Source organism: Phoxinus phoxinus, assembly GCF_949152265.1.
Source record: "Phoxinus phoxinus genome assembly, chromosome: 7".
In the NCBI taxonomy this organism is placed as follows: Eukaryota; Metazoa; Chordata; class Actinopteri; order Cypriniformes; family Leuciscidae; genus Phoxinus; species Phoxinus phoxinus.
Window position 1 is genome coordinate 32,865,835 of NC_136882.1, and position 18,456 is coordinate 32,884,290.

At 38.6% G+C, this 18,456-nt stretch overlaps 1 protein-coding gene across 2 annotated transcripts in view; it reads right to left on the minus strand.

The window, feature by feature from the left end:
• Positions 1-17,919, minus strand: part of tfpia (tissue factor pathway inhibitor a) — a 28,118-nt gene extending 10,199 nt beyond the window's left edge. The window contains exons 1-2 of one of the 2 annotated variants that reach the window (XM_079617912.1): positions 17,674-17,919; positions 2,784-2,987 (exon numbers count right to left, since the gene is read on the minus strand). In XM_079617912.1, the coding sequence (XP_079474038.1) occupies positions 2,784-2,987; positions 17,674-17,755 (286 nt within the window). In that variant the 5' untranslated portion in view covers positions 17,756-17,919. The remainder of the gene's footprint in view (positions 1-2,783; positions 2,988-17,673) is intronic. The other variant, XM_079617913.1, reaches the window with a different exon arrangement.
• Positions 17,920-18,456: the final 537 nt, after the last annotated feature.

Sequence of the window (18,456 nt, forward strand, 5' to 3'; positions counted from 1 at the left end):
ACTTATTTAATTCTTCCCTTTTTATTTAGAAGATGCCTTTATCCAAAGCGACTTGCAAATTAGGAGCTTCACAAGCAAGAGCCAAAGTACCGCAATACAGAGTTACAATGGAGAAAAGCAGAGAAAAGGGAGAGGAAGAGGAATTTTTTTAGTGTTATGGTTATACACACTCTTACAAATAAAGGTTATTTATGGCATCAATGGCTCTATGAAAACCTTTAACATAATGGCACCTTTCCATTCCAAAAGGTTCTTTATAGTGGAAAAAGGTTCTTTAGATTATTAAAACGTTCATTACAGTCTAAGCAAATAAAATGGTTCTTTTAAGAACTTTCACTGAAAGGTTCTTTGGGGAACCAAAAATGGTTCTTCTAAAAACCACCTTTTTGGAACCTTTATTTTTGAAAGTGTAAAGAAGAGTTTGTGAAGGAGCTGCTAACATCAGAGCTTCGACCAAGAGGAGTGTGACATTAATCCTCTTTGGTTCATTGAAGACCAGATGTTATGTTAGAAGGGTTGTTATGTTTAAAGGGTTAACATGTTCTCTCTATTACCAGGAAAAGCAGGTTTGGTGGCCACAGAAATGAGAAACTGACTTGGCAGAGCTGAAAATAAACAGGAGCATGTGGTGAAGAGAGCAGGAGAAATGAATCCAAACACAGCAGTCAATTTCCTATTCTGCCTCTATGGGGGATCTTTGGCAATCCTTCGCAGGCATTTACGAGTGCTCATGTCCTTGGAGGTGTTTGTCCAAATGAGCTGCAAAGTTTCTATTTTCCCCACTCTGTGATGGGACTGAGGCTTGTTTAGTAGTCACATGACAGAATCTGTTTTGTGCTGATTATTACGATGATCTCTCACAGGAGGCAACGTTGCAGGGGTCCGTCCAATTCACAATGACCCCCACTGGAAAGCGTAATGAGATATGACTCACCCAACAAACCAAAGTGCTTTAAATAATCCAATGTGGCTTGGCTTTACTGTGAACCGCACATTTGTCCTCTTTTTAATTGGAAAAGGACCAATAATTCTTTATTATTCTACCAGAAATAATCAGATTGTTTAAATGGTATCTCCCTCATCTCAGCCTTGGCTTGTTGCCATGAACTGGACTCTTTGTTCTCGAGTAATCTCCATTTCTGCCTTTATATACTAATTTAATGCCAATATTGAAGATGAAACATAATTTGATATTTGGTTTGTTTGCTTTTCCTTGCATTAGAATTATTTGTATTCATCAAAGCACTACAAAAATGCATTACTCCATGTATGGCTTCCCAAAAAACATATATATGTGACATACACAATGTCTGTTTGAAAGCATTTGTTTTGAACAAACAAATTCTAAGTAATTTAAGCATCTGTCATCCCCTCTACAAAATAATATAGTTCAAGTAATAATCATGACACTTCTATACTAAACCATAATTGCAGTACCGCACCAATGCATTACATTATTGTTTTTTATGGGATGTTAATGAGTCGTTGGGAATGACTCCCTCATGATGAACTCTTCACTGTTCCCATAAAAGTATATGTTGTGGTGGAATGCCAGTTATATCCATGTTTATAAAGTGAATAGTTCCGGTTTTGGATGCTGATTGGACAATAAAGCATTCCAGATGTAGTAAAGTACAGATATGACATGCAACACCCACATGACTGAGCTGCACCCATAGACTAATGTACTGTTATTGTTACATGTCAGGGATTACACTGGGGTCCATAAAGCTGATAACAGCACTTCATTTTTTTTCATATAAACTTACTTAAAAGAAAATATTTTCAGGAAAAAAGGAAAAAACAATGACATTCTGAAATTCATATTAAATCATATTTTCAGTCAAGTTGTTAATTTTAGTAGTATTACTATAGTATTTAGCTTTTTTATTTATTTTAGTTAATATTTTAGTAATTTTATGTGCTTGTAATTTTCATTAGATTGTTTTTTGTCTATATAGCTTTAATACAGTACATTTCTAATTCAGTTATAGTCATTTTTGTATGTAAACGTATTTCAATTAGTTTCCACGCCATTTAATATTTATAATAATATTATATTTTTTAGTTAACAGTAAATACTGTTAGAAAAATGGGTCACACTTCATTTTACAGTGTCCTTGTACATTACAATTACTTACTGTAGTAATAACAGTAAATTATGCATAATTACATGCAACTAACCCCAAACCCATTCCTATTCCTAACCTTAACCCTATAGTAAGTACATGTAGTTAATTAATATTACTCAGTACTTGTAAATGTATATAACATAAAATAAAGTGTAACCAAAAAAATGCAAAACAGAAGCACTTTCACTAGTACTTTATTGTATATTGAGTTAATGGATTAAGTTATTCAAAATAACGCCATCTTTAATATTTTTCTGTAGTAGGCGTTTAAGCCCTTAAAGCTGTGCTATATTGTGATTATATACTCGGCTGAGCATTGCTCTTTATCTTTGACTCACTCACAATATTGCACAGCCTCTCATAACTTATTGCTTTATTCTATATTAGTAATATGTGCTTTTACTTAACCTAAGATACGCTTATCTGGAATGCTGGTTTATAGCATAGGTGTGTGGAATACTGCCATGACACATGAGTCTGGGTCAGGTCATCCAATATACTGAGAGAAATGAAATAGCACTAACACATTCTAAAAGATGCAGTGATTCTGAAAAGGTTATTTTTTGCCATTTCCTAGAAAAAAAAACATTGACATTTGTATTGATTTGAATGGTTATTAGTCATTGAAAAGTTAGGTAAAGATTGCCTTACCTTTCACATGACACATATCCTCGCACTCCTGCAGGGTCTCGAAATTGTTTGCATTGCCTTGACAGCCTCCATATTCAAAGAGTCCACAGCGACCTGTGTCAATGTCGAAGTAGAACCTGTCCTTCATTGCCCTGCACGGCCCTTCGTCTTTCTTCAGGGCGCATGAGTGATGGAATATGTGGAGTTCAGACCTCACTCCATCTGCTGAGGGTGGAAGGAAGCCAGAAGTTATAATTTGCTCTGTACATAATTGACAAAACTCTGCATGCTAAATTTAAGCCATCTATAAGCTTTCCCCTAAGGCTTTGTAGGGGGTAAAAGAGCTTTCTGGCATTGGAAAGTAACCATACACCTACTTTTAATAGAGTCAGCACCCTTGCTTAAAGAGATCTGTAGATTTTTAGGGATATCACAGTTTTGCCCTTGGTGTTTAACGCTTGGGTAAATCAGGATGAACCTCCTACACCATTCCACTCTCAAGCCAACGAGGATGATAAAGCGCTCTTTCTTGAATATAAATTTGGACGGTTTAAATTAAAAATATATATATCTTTAAACCCCAGAAATAGGTTCTTAATCCCTGTACCAAGAATCAACCATATTATTCTGTTCTAAGAGAGTGTGCTGGGTAAAGTGAACTCAGTGGTCCTTCCTGGTCACACAACAAGGACTGAATCCAAAGTGCCACAAACTAAAGTAACAGATGGTCTTGGACTTGAGTGACAACATCCTGCGGGCGGCTGTATTACTTATCCAGTCACATCCTGATGTTCATCTCCCCACTGCTCTCAAAATCCTCTCTCAACCCTGCCCTCGGGTTTGCTGAGGTATTCTACAGGCTCTGGATAAAATTCTTGCCTGCACAAAAGCAGGAAACAACCCCCCCATTGCGTGATGCGTTTGCCATTGTAGAAAATAACAAAGCCATCAATTTTCTTATTTGCATTATTATCTAATGCAGACGAAGAAGAAAACACTAGAAAGTGATCACATGAGTTTACACTGATGGGTCTATTTGCCCACACAAATTTTAAGTAGGGATGAACAATATATATTGGCCACCATATTGGATACATTTTTATTGTTATCGTTATCGGTCCGACAAGAAAATTTGGCCGATATATTGAAGCCAATAAATAAGGGATTATTTCCTTAGCAGCTTTCCTTACAGCTCACATACACTTCCATTCAAAAGTTTGGGTCATTAGACTTTTTTAAATAAGATTTTGTGATGTGTTTTTATTATTATTGTTGTGTAAGGCTATGTAACTGTCACTTACTTAATGTTTTGTTACTGCCACTTTTGAACAATTTATAGCATCATTGCTGAGTAAAAGTATTAATTTATATAAAACATAGTAATTTAATCTTTGAAGACTTTTCACAGAATTTGGGGTTTTGCTAAATCTGAGCACAGTTGAGACAAGAGACTCTTTTACTAGAGAGAAATAAAAAGAGAAGCAGGGGATGCAAGTTAAGTCTAGAAATAGACTTCATTTATGATTTTAATTTATGAGCTACTGTACATACTGAGATCAAAAAATATATTTTTTCTTCACTTATCATAAAAATGTCAAATGACCAGCACAGCTTGAAAACTTTTTATTTTTTATTATGTTATTACTTTTTATATACATTGTATCTTATCATAAACCATTATGAAAAAGATAATGGTAAAAATTGCTGAACAAGATAATTATATCAATTATGTAAGCCAGAATTCCAGAGGGCCTGCTTTTTTTCTCCATTTCCATGGATGCAACAGCTTTTTAAGACAACAAGGCTGTATAGGTCCTTTACAATTGAACTTTTTAAATGTACCAATTAAACATGCATTCCAGTGTATCATAAAAAGGTTTATTCAAAACAATAGCTGGCCCTGCAGAATTCCACCCAAAAGTGATGTTAATAATGCTAAAAAACATGGCTGGCTGTTAAATTTTCAACTGCCTGCTGCTTTTTTAGGCCAGCACGTATTGTCTGTTCTGCTTGGCTTCAGCCTCAACACACCTCAATTTGGATAGTGGTCAGAAGAACAACCTAAACTGGTTCTTTGCCAAACTCATTGCCAATGCTGAGCTTGGGCAGGTTGCCCCATGTTGAGACTCAGCCCTTTCTTGTGTTTATGCCTGTTTGAAAGAGAGGTGTTGATTTTATCACAAGCTGGAATTCAGCACATCGGTCAGTATCTAAAAAGAGTAAAGCATTCAGGAACTCTCGCCCTGAAGAAAAGCACAATGCATGTAAATATCTGTTTACAGGTGTCAACGTGTCATGTTTGCTCAGGGTTTGCTGTTAGATACCTTTGCAACAACGCAGTGATTAATAATACCGTCAGCAGCGGATCAACAGTAATGCAATGACACTATGAGGATGAGTGGCAAGGTATTTGTCATTTGTAAATTAGTAACCAGTGAGTCAGTTTTAAATTCAGACCCTTTTCTTTATGTGACATAATTATACTTTCCTCATGTACAGATGTGTGTTAGACACTATAGTCAAAGAAAGAGAGGTTTCATAGTCAGAGGGTATGATTTTACCAGTCTGAGTCATGCTTCTGATTTAGTCAGCAAATAGAGTCCAAAGTCTAAGGAAACAGTCACTCAGGTGGGAACACTCACTAACAGACAGGAAACCAAATGGCCATCCTTCTACAGTACATTATACAGTATATAGATATTTGACATCAAGTTACAAACCTATGTTGATTTTGTCTTTAATGAAATGGAACTAAATCAAGAACTTGTGCTTGTTAACTTGGTCAAACTGTAAGGAAAAGGAAAGGCAAGGCAGTCTGGGTCCTGTGATAAATATGGCAACATGGCCTTTCACAAAATCAAACTGTTGCTCCTTAAAAGGTCAATTGTGTAATGTGTCACCAAATTGACAAACACCAAACTTACACCAAACTGTGTAGACAAACTGAAGTGCATTTAACAAATGTTTAAAGGGGTTATTACATGGATTCATTTTTATTTTTATTATTTTACTATTTCTAGGCTAGCTGTGCATTAAAATATTTTAATGCACGACGTGGAGGCAAAGAAATCATCAACAGGGAAGTGCATTAAAATCGTTCATTTTTATACCATGGTATAAGCGGGATAATTCACGGCAAGAAGTGCATTAAAATTGTTTAATGCGCAGCTTGCCGTGAATTATCCCGCTTATACCATGGTCATTTATATAAATTATATAAGCAGCAAGACAAAAAAACTTAATGTGCTTGTCATCTCCTAATCAGGACCTGAAATAGATATCGCTTTATTTAGCGTTCATGTAAACACTATGTTCAGAGTGATTTCATTCCGATTGAAACAAAAACTGTTCATGTAAACATAGCAACTGTTATTATTGGCTAACATCATATGAAAAAGTATCAATGCCCCCTCACCATTGCACATGAGTAAGAACATTAACATTAAAACTGTAATTTACAGACAAAGCATTATGAAATTGTTTACTAATGGTTTGCGATGTACTGTAGCTGATGTCAGATCCAGTAGAGTTTGGCTGCTTCATCTTTAAACAAAAGTTTCTTTGCCAACTCTCCATTACACTGTTCATCATTTACAAAACAATCTGCAAATGCTCTATTTGATTGAAGATTACTACGGCACAAATATGTGCATAGATAAATCATTTATTTAAAAAACATTGAAATATTCCATTAAAATTAGAATTGTCCATTTTGATTTCATGGTGACTTTAAACATGACGTGTCAAAGCAAACATTCCTTTACTCCTCCATATGTCATAGGAGCATATGGTGCGATGTTGTGAAACTATTCGTCTATTTGTGTCTTGCTCTTGATGCAGTCATATTCAAATACATTTCACAGATCCGTCAGAATGTCACAAATCCCACAATATCCAAACGAGCCGTTTTTGGATCTTGGTTAAATAATTACTTTGTTCTTTTGAAGTTTCTATTTATCAATGAATTTCTGAAAAAAGGTATAAATTTCCACAAACTATTATACAATAGTATAATACACGTTTTCAACATTGATAATAAGAAATGTTTCTTGTAGCAAATTATTTTAAATCAAAATAGAAAACCGATGTAATAAGTTGTAATAATATTTCACAATGTTCCAATTTTTACAGTTTTTTTTTAAATCAGATAAACGCAGCCTTGGTGAGCATAAGAGACTTCTTGGGTGTTGTCTGGTTATCTTGATAAATATTACAACACACACACAGCCTTGCACAGCAATCAAACTCTTGCTCAGTAAAGGTCAAATGTGTAATATCTGTAACTGAACTGCAACAATAAGGACTGAGTTCTTCTAACTGGTTTCCAGAAGACCTTTTGTCCACCACAGGTTGAGCTGGAAGGTGCCACAGAGCTACAAAGTTTATCTTTTTTTAAATAGCTTACAAATACATTTTAAATAATTGACTTATATACTTGTCTCTGCAAGTTAAAGTGGGATTAAAGCATTTTAACATGGAAAAAGAAAAAATGATATGGGTGTTTTGATTTGGTTTTCTTTTGCACGGACTTGTAACCTAGCTTTGACTTTTTTCACTTTGCTGTTGTCAGGTGTCCTGACTTGATCCACGTCTAGGCCTGTTTGCCAGTGACATTGCAGGTCGCCTTTGTCTACAAAATCCTTTGGTTATTTGCAACACCTTAAAATCCCAGATAGATCCGAACTTGTTTATTCTACTACCGTTCAGAGATAACAACAATGGGTGACCTAGTAAACCTTGCCGTGTCGGATCCCATGAAACTCTTGTGGGACAGAAAATCCGCCTCGCTGTCACCTCGTGCAATTATCTGAGGTCTGCAGTTCAGGGCTCGCTGAAGCAAATAATCCCGTACACCCCAATTAATCATTGTCAGGTCTGCAACTGACTGCATGAGAGGATTCTGGCTCTTTAAATGAGTGTGTGGCCACCGGTCTGCTCGACCATATGGGACACCTGATGTAGACATACGTAAAACATAAGGCTGAGAGGGAAAGATATCCAACAGCATTGCAAGGTATGCTGTATAGCTAGTTAACCGCCTAAAGTAAAAGGCTTATCTGGTTTCTCCCGGTCTCTGCAGTAAGTCTGTACACAACACAGAAAATGTGAAATTGAGAGCACTGATTAACCACCACAAGGCTGTTGATGTAAATGTGCCAGGCAGGAATACATGCATGGCTTCTGGATGTTTAGAGGCCTCATGTTAAATACTCATTTGAAAGATATCTAAGCTCACTTTCAGTTAATTGCTTGTTCAACCTACTGATATGTCTGGAAATATTTTTAAAAGCCATTTTAAATGTTGCCATATCACGAATGAGTTAATGCAACAGATCAAACAAGGTCTTGACAAACTGGGAGACCTTTTGACTGTTTTCTACACATTAATTATCACCATGGGAACAGAGTCATGAAACGAGTTGGTACTCTAGGGCACAGAATGTTTGACTAAGTCAAAGAATTGAGACATGCCTTCTGGCACTTTTATGTACAAGGCTAATAAGATGTTGCATGATAAAAGCATACATTTCGGAATCAATATCAGAGATATTAAAAAGGGGACAGATAAATTAATGGGGGAAATCAGATCATTTTAGGAAAGTAAGTCATGCCCTTTATTTTAAATGCCACATTGCCTTATTGGAAAAGTATTAGGTTGTATTGCTCAATAACATGCATGCACATTATCTGGACCAACCTTCATAATTTGGGGTTATTTTAGGTAAATAAAAAAACAAAATGGTACCATTTTGTACAATATGATACCATGTTTTGAAATATGAAGCATAAGCTTAACCAACTGTTTCTGAGATTTCTGTCTTTCCACATTCAAGTAGATAGGACCTGTACTTGCATGCCTATTGCGATAGAAAATAGCTGCCAGGGGGTGTTGTTAACATAGCAGCCAAATTCACTGACTTGCCTTAAAGGAACTTTGGATATTTTTTCGTATACTTTAAGATTTGATACAGATGGCTGTAGGCAGACATTAACACACATACTCGCACACATGCTTTTAAAGGTTTATAAATTAGATGACATAATGCACTAAAACGCAACGTCCTTCGATCATTTTTCAATCAGTGATTAGCTGACTTTGGCATGAGAAAAGAAAATGATCCTGCCACAAAGAAGTCTAATAATCCAGTGTAAGAAAAACATGAGAAGATATGACAGAAAAGGTTTGTTGATAATATTGATAGAACAGCCCACATGAGTTATTCTGACATCTTGTGTGTTTTGCATGCAAAACCCATTCAGAATTTAAACTACTCAACCATGCTACTGTGTATCGCTATGAGTGACAAACAGCCCAGAGTGCATTTGCAATAAGTTAGTCTTGATAAGTGATCTTAATACAGTTCCTTTATGATGAGACGAGAAGACAAAGGACAATGTCAGAACGTGCCTTGACACAACCCTATTGCTGAGCTGGTTTGTAATGAAAGCAAACCAATGATGTCATCTCACGAAGACTCACTGTGGAAATTTTGATACATGGCATACATGTACACGACGAGCAGGCCCAGACAGAATCGGCAGACTTTTTTTCCATTTTATGTACTGATTTTAAAGGGAAATTATTTAGAATGATTTATCAAAATTAACCCAATATGCAAAGTGTGGGCATGTGAAGAACCGGATGCATGATGAACTTAGTTCTGTGGAAATGTACTGAACTTTCTGTGGAGTTCTGTTGGCACAAATTCCATGTGGGCCTGATGATAATTCTCACTGAACAGTCTCACTGTCTTAGGGTGCCAACACACAAAGAAATAATTTGTTGAATAGGACCTATAAAATATGTTTTAATGGCCGAATGGTACAAAGTGTCTGAGTAATACTTACTCTTAGAAGTACGTCGCTTCTTAAGTATTGTTTTGGGGAATCTGTACTTTACTTGAGATCTGTTAAAACCAAGTGTTTACTCATTTTACTCCATTACAATTTTATCCTATCTTATAAGTAGCAAAGCACATATGTCATACACAGTGCTACAGCCTGTTTTAAAATGCTAATAATTAAAGTACACTTTTTTTTATAGATGATGATACATGTTATTCATGTAATGACAGTAAATTATTCATAATATCTAATTCTTCTTTTTACTCTTAAATTCTGCTTTCTAAATTAATTTCCTATTGTGTGTCATACTGTTTAGATTTGACTATATTCGCAATATAAAATGGCCATGTAAATGTCATGTAAAAATATTTGTGATGCTTCTAAATTTGGGCACCAAAGCACCTCTCAGTTACAACATGTATGAGAATAATAATTATGCAAATTACTAACCACTGCTGATATATAGCTGTGAAACATGCAGTGACCTTCACAAATGATTGACCTAGACTAAAGTCTGTACAAAAATATTTCGAACCTGGAAAACTTTAAATGTGTAATGTCATTGCTGTTTTCATGTTTATTATTGCTAGTTCATGCAGGGATTCCTGAGATTTTAAGTTAATTTTTCAATAATTTAACAACACATTTGTTATTCATGTTCACACAGTTCAGTGGTGTTGGATAATGGTCAAATTCACATGCAGGAAAAAAATATGTTTATCTTTTCAAAGTAATGCTTTTATTTTATATTTCATAGCTTTTGATAAACTCATAATGCCCCATGCAGTTCTTTCATTTCAGTTTGGGAAACACTGACATAATGTAATGCTTAATGCATTTCATTTTGTTGATAAAGTAGGCTACTTAAAATATGTTCTTTCTCTTTGTTTTCTGTTTATATATAGTACACAATAATCCGTGTATAGCATTGTGTATAGTACACAATAATTATATATAGTACACAATAATAAGTGATTCAAAAGTAATCTAAAAGTAATCAGAATACATTACCTAAAATGGTCATCTAGATTTTGTTACTAAAAACAATGTTCAGTCACAGACTACAATAAGCAAGTAATCTACCTAGCACTGGTCATACATCACTATGACTTAAAGGGGTCATGAACTGGCTTTTTAGACTTTTTTATATTGTTGTCTGAGGTCAACTTCTGACGTTCGCTTGTTTTTTTACATTCAAAATCATCAAAATGAATAAGTAGGCTATTTTCTATCCTGGTTTTGAGCCTAGCTCCTGAAACGCTCGTTTTTTATGGGCGTGCCGCATTGAAGACTTGGAAGTAAACGCCCACTGCTATGATATGATCTTCTGCGGAGGCGGTGTTTGATACCCTTTGACGTCATAGATCCCCACTTTGAAAAACCTGTCGTTCGCTGTGCCTGGTGTCAATAAAAGCTTTTATTGGACTAACAAGGAAGTTTTCAGTTCTGAAACTTGCAGGATATTCTTATAGTATGATGACCTCTTTTGTCAAAAGCTCCAGGAAAATTTTATTTCTCAGTTCATAACCCCTCCGAAAGTCCCTGCGCTGGCGAGGTAGTACTTTTTCAAAGTTCAGGAACTTTCGGGGGCGGGACTTGTGCGCTGAACATGCTGATTGGTTGTGTTCACGCCGCATTTTGATTGGATGACTCCACGTGGCATTCTATTTTAACCAGCATTTTTAAAAATCTATTGCAGTTCGTGGCTTCATGCAGTAAGAGTTGTCTGTCTGCAAATATGGAATAAAAAAAATAAAAAAAAATAAAAAAACACAGCTGGACCGACTACGAGGTTCAGGCTTTATTAAGCATATTTGTGTAACAGGAAATTTTCTGCGCGTTCGTCCCAGCCATCTCACGGTCAATGTCCGCATCGTCTAATTTTATATCTAGCATTACGAGCTTTCTGAACATGCTTTAGTATCAGTGCTCGTCTCTTTTCTGCCATTTTGTTAATTTCCTCGTTAGTAAACCAATACATGATCATCACAAACAACTGCAGCACAGTTTGAATCTCCTCCATACTTATGTCACGAACACACACACAGGAAAAGGTAGATCCAATTGCAGTGGTTTATTAGGGGTAATCCGTACTCACAAAACAGTCCAGGCAAGGGTCAAAATCCAGTAAAGCAATCAAACAGACACAAGAAACAGGCAGAAACAGGAACGGAAGTGTGGGGACATTAAACAAGGACTCCGTGACAAACACTGAAACTGACAGGGTATATATACACAAGTGCTAAATGAGGTGACAAGAAACAGCTGAACACAATGAACACTAAGTGACAGACAGGATCATGGGAAATGTAGTGAGGATGTGGATGACACCGTGGGGAAGAGGACATCTAGTGGACACCAGGAATACACAAACCAGATACTGTGACATAACCCCCCCTCTACGGAGCGGCTACCAGACGCTCCAAGACCCATAAAAAACAAACAAAACAAGAGTCCAGGCGGGAGGTGGAATGGTGGAGGATCAGGGGGAGGGACGGAGGGCCAGGACCATGAAGGGGAACAGGAACAAGGGGGAACGGCTTAAGCGACGGCCAGGGTGAAACAGACAGTCCATCGGGTGGCCAGGGCGGTGAAGACCCCTCGGACGGCCATGGCGGTGAAGACTCCTCGGGCGGCCACGGCGGTGAAGACCCCTCGGGCGACCACGGCGGAGACGACCAGGGTGAAGCCGACCACTCGGGCGGCCATGGCGGTGAAGACCAAGGCGGAACAGAGACAGACCCTGGCTCAGGAACTGGAACAGACACCACCGGCTCAGGAACTGGAACAGACACCACCGGCTCAGGAACTGGAACAGACACCACCGGCTCAGGAACTGGAACAGACACCATCGGCTCAGGAACAGTCACAGACACCACCGGCTCAGGAACAGGAACAGACACCATCGGCTCAGGAACAGTCACAGACACCACCGGCTCAGGAACAGTCACAGACACCACCGGCTCAGGAACTGCAACAGACACCACCAGCTCAGGAACTGCAACAGACACCACCGGCTCAGGAACTGCAACAGACACCACCGGCTCAGGAACTGCAACAGACACCACCGGCTGAGGAACTGCAACAGACACCACCGGCTCAGGAACTGCAACAGCAACAGACACCACCGGCTCAGGAACTGCAACAGACACGGGCACCAGCTCAGGAACAGACACGGGCACCGGCTCAGGAACAGCAGACACTGGCTCCGGCTCTGGAACAGCAGACACTGGCTCCGGCTCTGGAACAGCAGACACTGGCTCCGGCTCTGGAACAGCAGACACTGGCTCCGGCTCTGGAACAGCAGACACTGGCTCCGGCTCTGGAACAGCAGACACTGGCTCCGGCTCTGGAACAGCAGACACTGGCTCCGGCTCTGGAACAGCAGACACTGGCTCCGGCTCTGGAACAGCAGACACTGGCTCCGGCTCTGGAACAGCAGACACTGGCTCCGGCTCTGGAACAGCAGACGTGAAGTGGACAGTCTCTGGAACGGCAGACATCCTGTGCCTCCTCCACGCATGCAGTACAGCCACCGCATAAAAGAGGAAGACCGCTCTCTTGGCCGTGGCAGGACTGATGGTGGGCGGCTCCGAGACAATCTCAGGGATGACAGCGGGCTGCTCGGAGGGGACGGACTGCGGGACGACAGCGGGCTGCTCGGAGGGGACGGCCTCCGGGACGACAGCGGGCTGCTCGGAGGGGACGGCCTCCGGGACGACAGCGGGCTGCTCGGAGGGGACGGCCTCCGGGGCGACAGCGGGCTGCTCGGAGGGGACGGCCTCCGGGGCGACAGCGGGCTGCTCGGAGGGGACGGCCTCCGGGGCGACAGCGGGCTGCTCGGAGGGGACGGCCTCCGGGACGACAGCGGGCTGCACCGGCACGGCCACTGGGACGACAGCGATCTGCTCAAGGACGGTCTCTGGGTCATTAAGGAGGCAGGAAGTCTTCCTCTTCCTCCGTGTTCGATGGCGAGGAGTAGGCTCCGGGCGAGACAGGAACAACGGTGAAGAGAGCTCTGGGTCGAGCATCACCGGCCCAGGGTTGAAGAGAGACTGAGGCAAAGAGTGGTGCTGGAAGTCACCTCTAGTACCTCCTCCCCTGCGGCCTCCACGGGTCCCAGAAAACTTGGCCAGGCGGGTTCCCTCAAAAGATTCCTGCCTGACTGAAGGAGGCTCAGGGGATTTGGTCGCCATGATCTCCTCCGTTTGATGGGCCCATAGCGCAAAACATTGAAAAATATTCATCCGCGGTGGAACCTCCTTTGAACCTCCCCTCTTGATGGCTGGGGAAGAGCCACGAAAACCCTTACCGCTGGATCTATTCATGACGGAGTCCTTCTGTCACGAACACACACACAGGAAAAGGTAGATCCAATTGCAGTGGTTTATTAGGGGTAATCCGTACTCACAAAACAGTCCAGGCAAGGGTCAAAATCCAGTAAAGCAATCAAACAGACACAAGAAACAGGCAGAAACAGGAACGGAAGTGTGGGGACATTAAACAAGGACTCCGTGACAAACACTGAAACTGACAGGGTATATATACACAAGTGCTAAATGAGGTGACAAGAAACAGCTGAACACAATGAACACTAAGTGACAGACAGGATCATGGGAAATGTAGTGAGGATGTGGATGACACCGTGGGGAAGAGGACATCTAGTGGACACCAGGAATACACAAACCAGATACTGTGACAACTTATTATAAATGTGGCGCTCAAAACTGATTACTGTCCGTCGCAGACTGGGAGGAGCAGTCGAGCGCAGTTAGAATCTTCCCGGTACTTTAGAACGCAGAAAGCAACCGGTCAGGGGCAAAAAAAGTTCCTGGGACAAATTGTTCCGGGTAATTTCGGTGGAAACGCGGCTATGGATCAACTACGATTTCTATAACTTAACATCGCACATCCTGCGATGTGACTATCGTGGATGCCCACATTGCGATGCGATGCTGAAACGATATATCGTGCAGGCCTATTTGTCACATTTGTAAAAACCCTTTCGTTCTCCCTCTACGCTCTTGTGGCACACTATTGAAATCAATATATTTACAGGATTCTCTGACGCAATATAAAAGTGTGCAGGCGCCTTTAATCTCATCCAGCTTTTTACAACCCACACAAGGTTCCTCTACACGTCTTGGCCCTTTTTACACTGTTTGAGCAATACAGCTGCCATATGCACACATTTGAGAATAATGAATTTTTAACCATGCAAGTCTATATTTAATTACATCAGTCTTGCATGGATTCATCTGGAGCAAATGTGTAAGGAACGACAGTTGCAATTACAGTCTCTGTCGTAGTCCAATCAAAAGAGCACACTTCTCCCTGACCTCTCCTGATGTTTCGCTGGAACTTCAGATATGGCACTCACAGACCATTCAAAAGGCCCTTAAGGGAGGAGCTTTCTGCAAAGAGTCTCAAAAAACACTGAAATAAACCATTCGTCTCGAAAAAGGTTCAGACCTCAGGAAAAAGATAGAGCTATCGGCTCAGACAAGCCTTCCTCTAATGACTCATTCAATGAGGCATGACTAATAGCTGTATATTTAACCCAGAAAGAAAAAAAATTAGCGAGGATTATGCGTCTAGCAGCTTAGGATGGCTTTGCAGGGTTCAGTAAAATTTCATGAACAAAATTTATATCCAAAAAATACACAGAGCCAACGTCAACTCTGTGAGGCTGAAAGTGTTTCTTAAATATAAACAAATACAAAACACTTCAGAATGTGTTCATTTACATAGGCTAACCTATGTCATATAATATTCGAAACACTGTCAGTTATGTCATTAGCATGTCATTATGTCATTAACGAGAATTCATTACGTTTGTTCATTGAAAAGGTTACTAATAAATCACTGGTTCACACACTGTCGAGCCATATCAGAAGCCTGATCTCTGCATCGCTCCATTCTTGAGAATGGAGGTCGCATTTGGTTGTCTCTTTATGTGAGCTTCACAGCCGATACTAAAGTACAGCCCCATTATTCACAGAAATCTCCAACACTCCCTTCTACATTTTTTAGGGCTAAAATGCATATGTGTCAGAAGAAGCTTTCAAAGGAAATTGAACTACTATTTCTATGCACTATGCCTGGTGACAACAGGGGGAAAGAGTAAATATATATTTAAAAATATATATATAGTATGTACTATTAAAAAATAAAAAATAAAAAATCACCACCAATAATCCCAATTTTTCCGTAATAATAATAACAACAACTATGTATTGGTAACTAGCCATGTTTTGGATAAATCATGATTACATTTTGTCTTAGGATATTATTCTGGTACTCAATCAAGTTTATGTATGGGCTTCTTAAACCATATTTAATCACACTGTATGCTTCAAAGGAAAGAAGCATCACTTTAAAGTAAGTCAAAGTGAAATCTGCCCAAACATGAAGCAAGTATAGTGTCAAGCAAGCAGATTTTTATAACATTACCATATGCACAAGCCAGAGTTTTGCAGCATGCATATTTCATTCCACCCATACGTACACCAATCTATTTTTAAAGATCATTTAATTAAAACAAATCCTTTCATCATAACAGCAACAGTGTTGAGTTGAGATTGTGACCTCCAAGCATTCGGAGACGCTAAAGAGATTTATGGAGGATTGAGAGCCAGCATATTGATTGGTGCAGTTAAGCAGATCTGAAAGTTCACAATGCATGGACTGCAGCCAAGAAGAACAAAACATTTATTCGGCATAAGCGTGCTATGTGCACATTTTTAAAGAGCTTTGGCACCAATATTAGATTAATAACAAATTAATCACATTATATACCAACCATAATGAGATCTATATGAGTCTCTCTATCAAAAATCTAAGAATTGCATATATTGAAACATATGTCAGGTTCCAAAATAAAAGGGCTTGGGACAAATTTTTTTAAATAAATATATATCCAAGATATTTCAAATAAATATGGTGGGCAAAAAGTTCCCTGTAATGAATTCATCCTATCTAGCAGATGTGCTATGATATCTTGTGTATTATTTACAAATACTTTTGTATTTTTCACTGATTTGATATTTTAGATAACAGCCATGATTGACTATTTCACTGATTTAAAAGAAATATAAATGAATGGCACAAATGGATGGCATTCTCTTATAGCCTATAGAACAAATAAATTAATGATATTTGTTGGTGTCAACAATTAAAAAGTAAAAGGAACACACTATTACAGTATATCTAAATCACTAATTTTGTTATTTCATTTTGTAACTAAACTAAGAACATGTAAAATCACATTTAGCTAAATTTCCTCTTACAATATAAAATCAAACATTACATAATTGCAATAACACAAAAACTATAGCCATTCAAATTCAAATCTGACCCTTTTGTTTGCATTGCAGGGATTAAACACACCTAACGTTATCAATAATAAGTTAAATATTAAATTCCAATTCCCAAAAGTTAAAATGTCATCTTCCCATGTTTATCACAGCAGACAAAACAAAAGTGGCACAAAATGCTCATTTTAATGTCAAATCCTTTTAATCCTTGAGTTTGATCTCCTTTAGAAATTGTGGTTGTATATACACACAGCCTTTGTTGACAAAAATAAATCCTGAAGATTATTTTGGATTTAACCATCAAAGTTGAGCTGAAAGTTTTGAGCAACTAGAGCGCTTGAACTCTCAATGGCGGAACACCTTAAGAAACCTAGTAGGCTACTTAGTATGCAATCCTGCAATCTTTATAATCCGTGATCTATAATATAAACTTTATAACCTATGTCACGTTATTCAAAGCAGCGTTGTGTCTCTATAAACATTTTAGAAGGTGAATATTGCATGATTTGACATTCATTTTCTTAGTGGTCGTGTGAGGGTAAAGTTACAAGTTCTGGCAGCAAATACATTATAACACTTAAATCATTATTGTATTCAAATCGACAAATATAATAGCACAGTTGAGTCTTCTTTTCTTAAAATGCTTTGAGAACTTCTAGAAGTGCTCCATAAAGCGGAATATTCCTCCAACTTTGGGAAAATTAACTTTAAAATGATAATCATGAAAAAAAAAAAAAATAATAACTCACCCCTTGCAAATTTCGTCAAACATACTCCAATAAGAGGCAGTATAAGCAGCAGTCTACATGACAAGCTCAGTAATGGAGCCATTCCAGCAGGAGAGGCAATCACACGCGCTCAGAGAAATGTGGACTAGTAAGTATGCTGTAGTTTAGTTTGTGGCTCCAAATAGTCAACTACTCCAAGTATTCATTGACTGCGCGGTAATAATATCACCCACTTCCGGGTGACCGTTCGTTCTGGCAAAGTGTTCTAAAGAATTTCATGATTCTGATTCCCTTGAACTATTCTGGTTCCATTTACGATTATTTTAGCCTACTTTTGAAGAAATAATAAGAAAATGCAATTTCCTATTATATTTACTTTCCGCAGTGGTACATTCATTTTAGAGTTCAAAATAAATAGGCTAACACTACAGTAGCCTAATAAAAAATCAAAACGTTAGTTTACAGACTTTTTAATAACTCTTAAGCATATACAAAAACAAACATTGCGATAGTAATTTGTTCACTTTTCAATAAAAAATACTGATTACAGCTAAATGAATGTGCAATCTAAGTTCTCATGTAGAATAATTCATTCAAGTTTTGTGAGCCGTTAGTTCTTGGTTCATTTCAAGTCGGAGATTAAAATTGAAGTTTTTTTTTTTTTTTTTTTTCTCTAAAAAGAGCCGGATCTTAAGAGTCATTATTTCGTGAATCAAACTACACTGGTCACGTCGTATGTTTTTATCAACTTAAAAATATCCTACTCAAAAGAGACAAGAATCGAACAAGTCGTGCTGTAGGCTA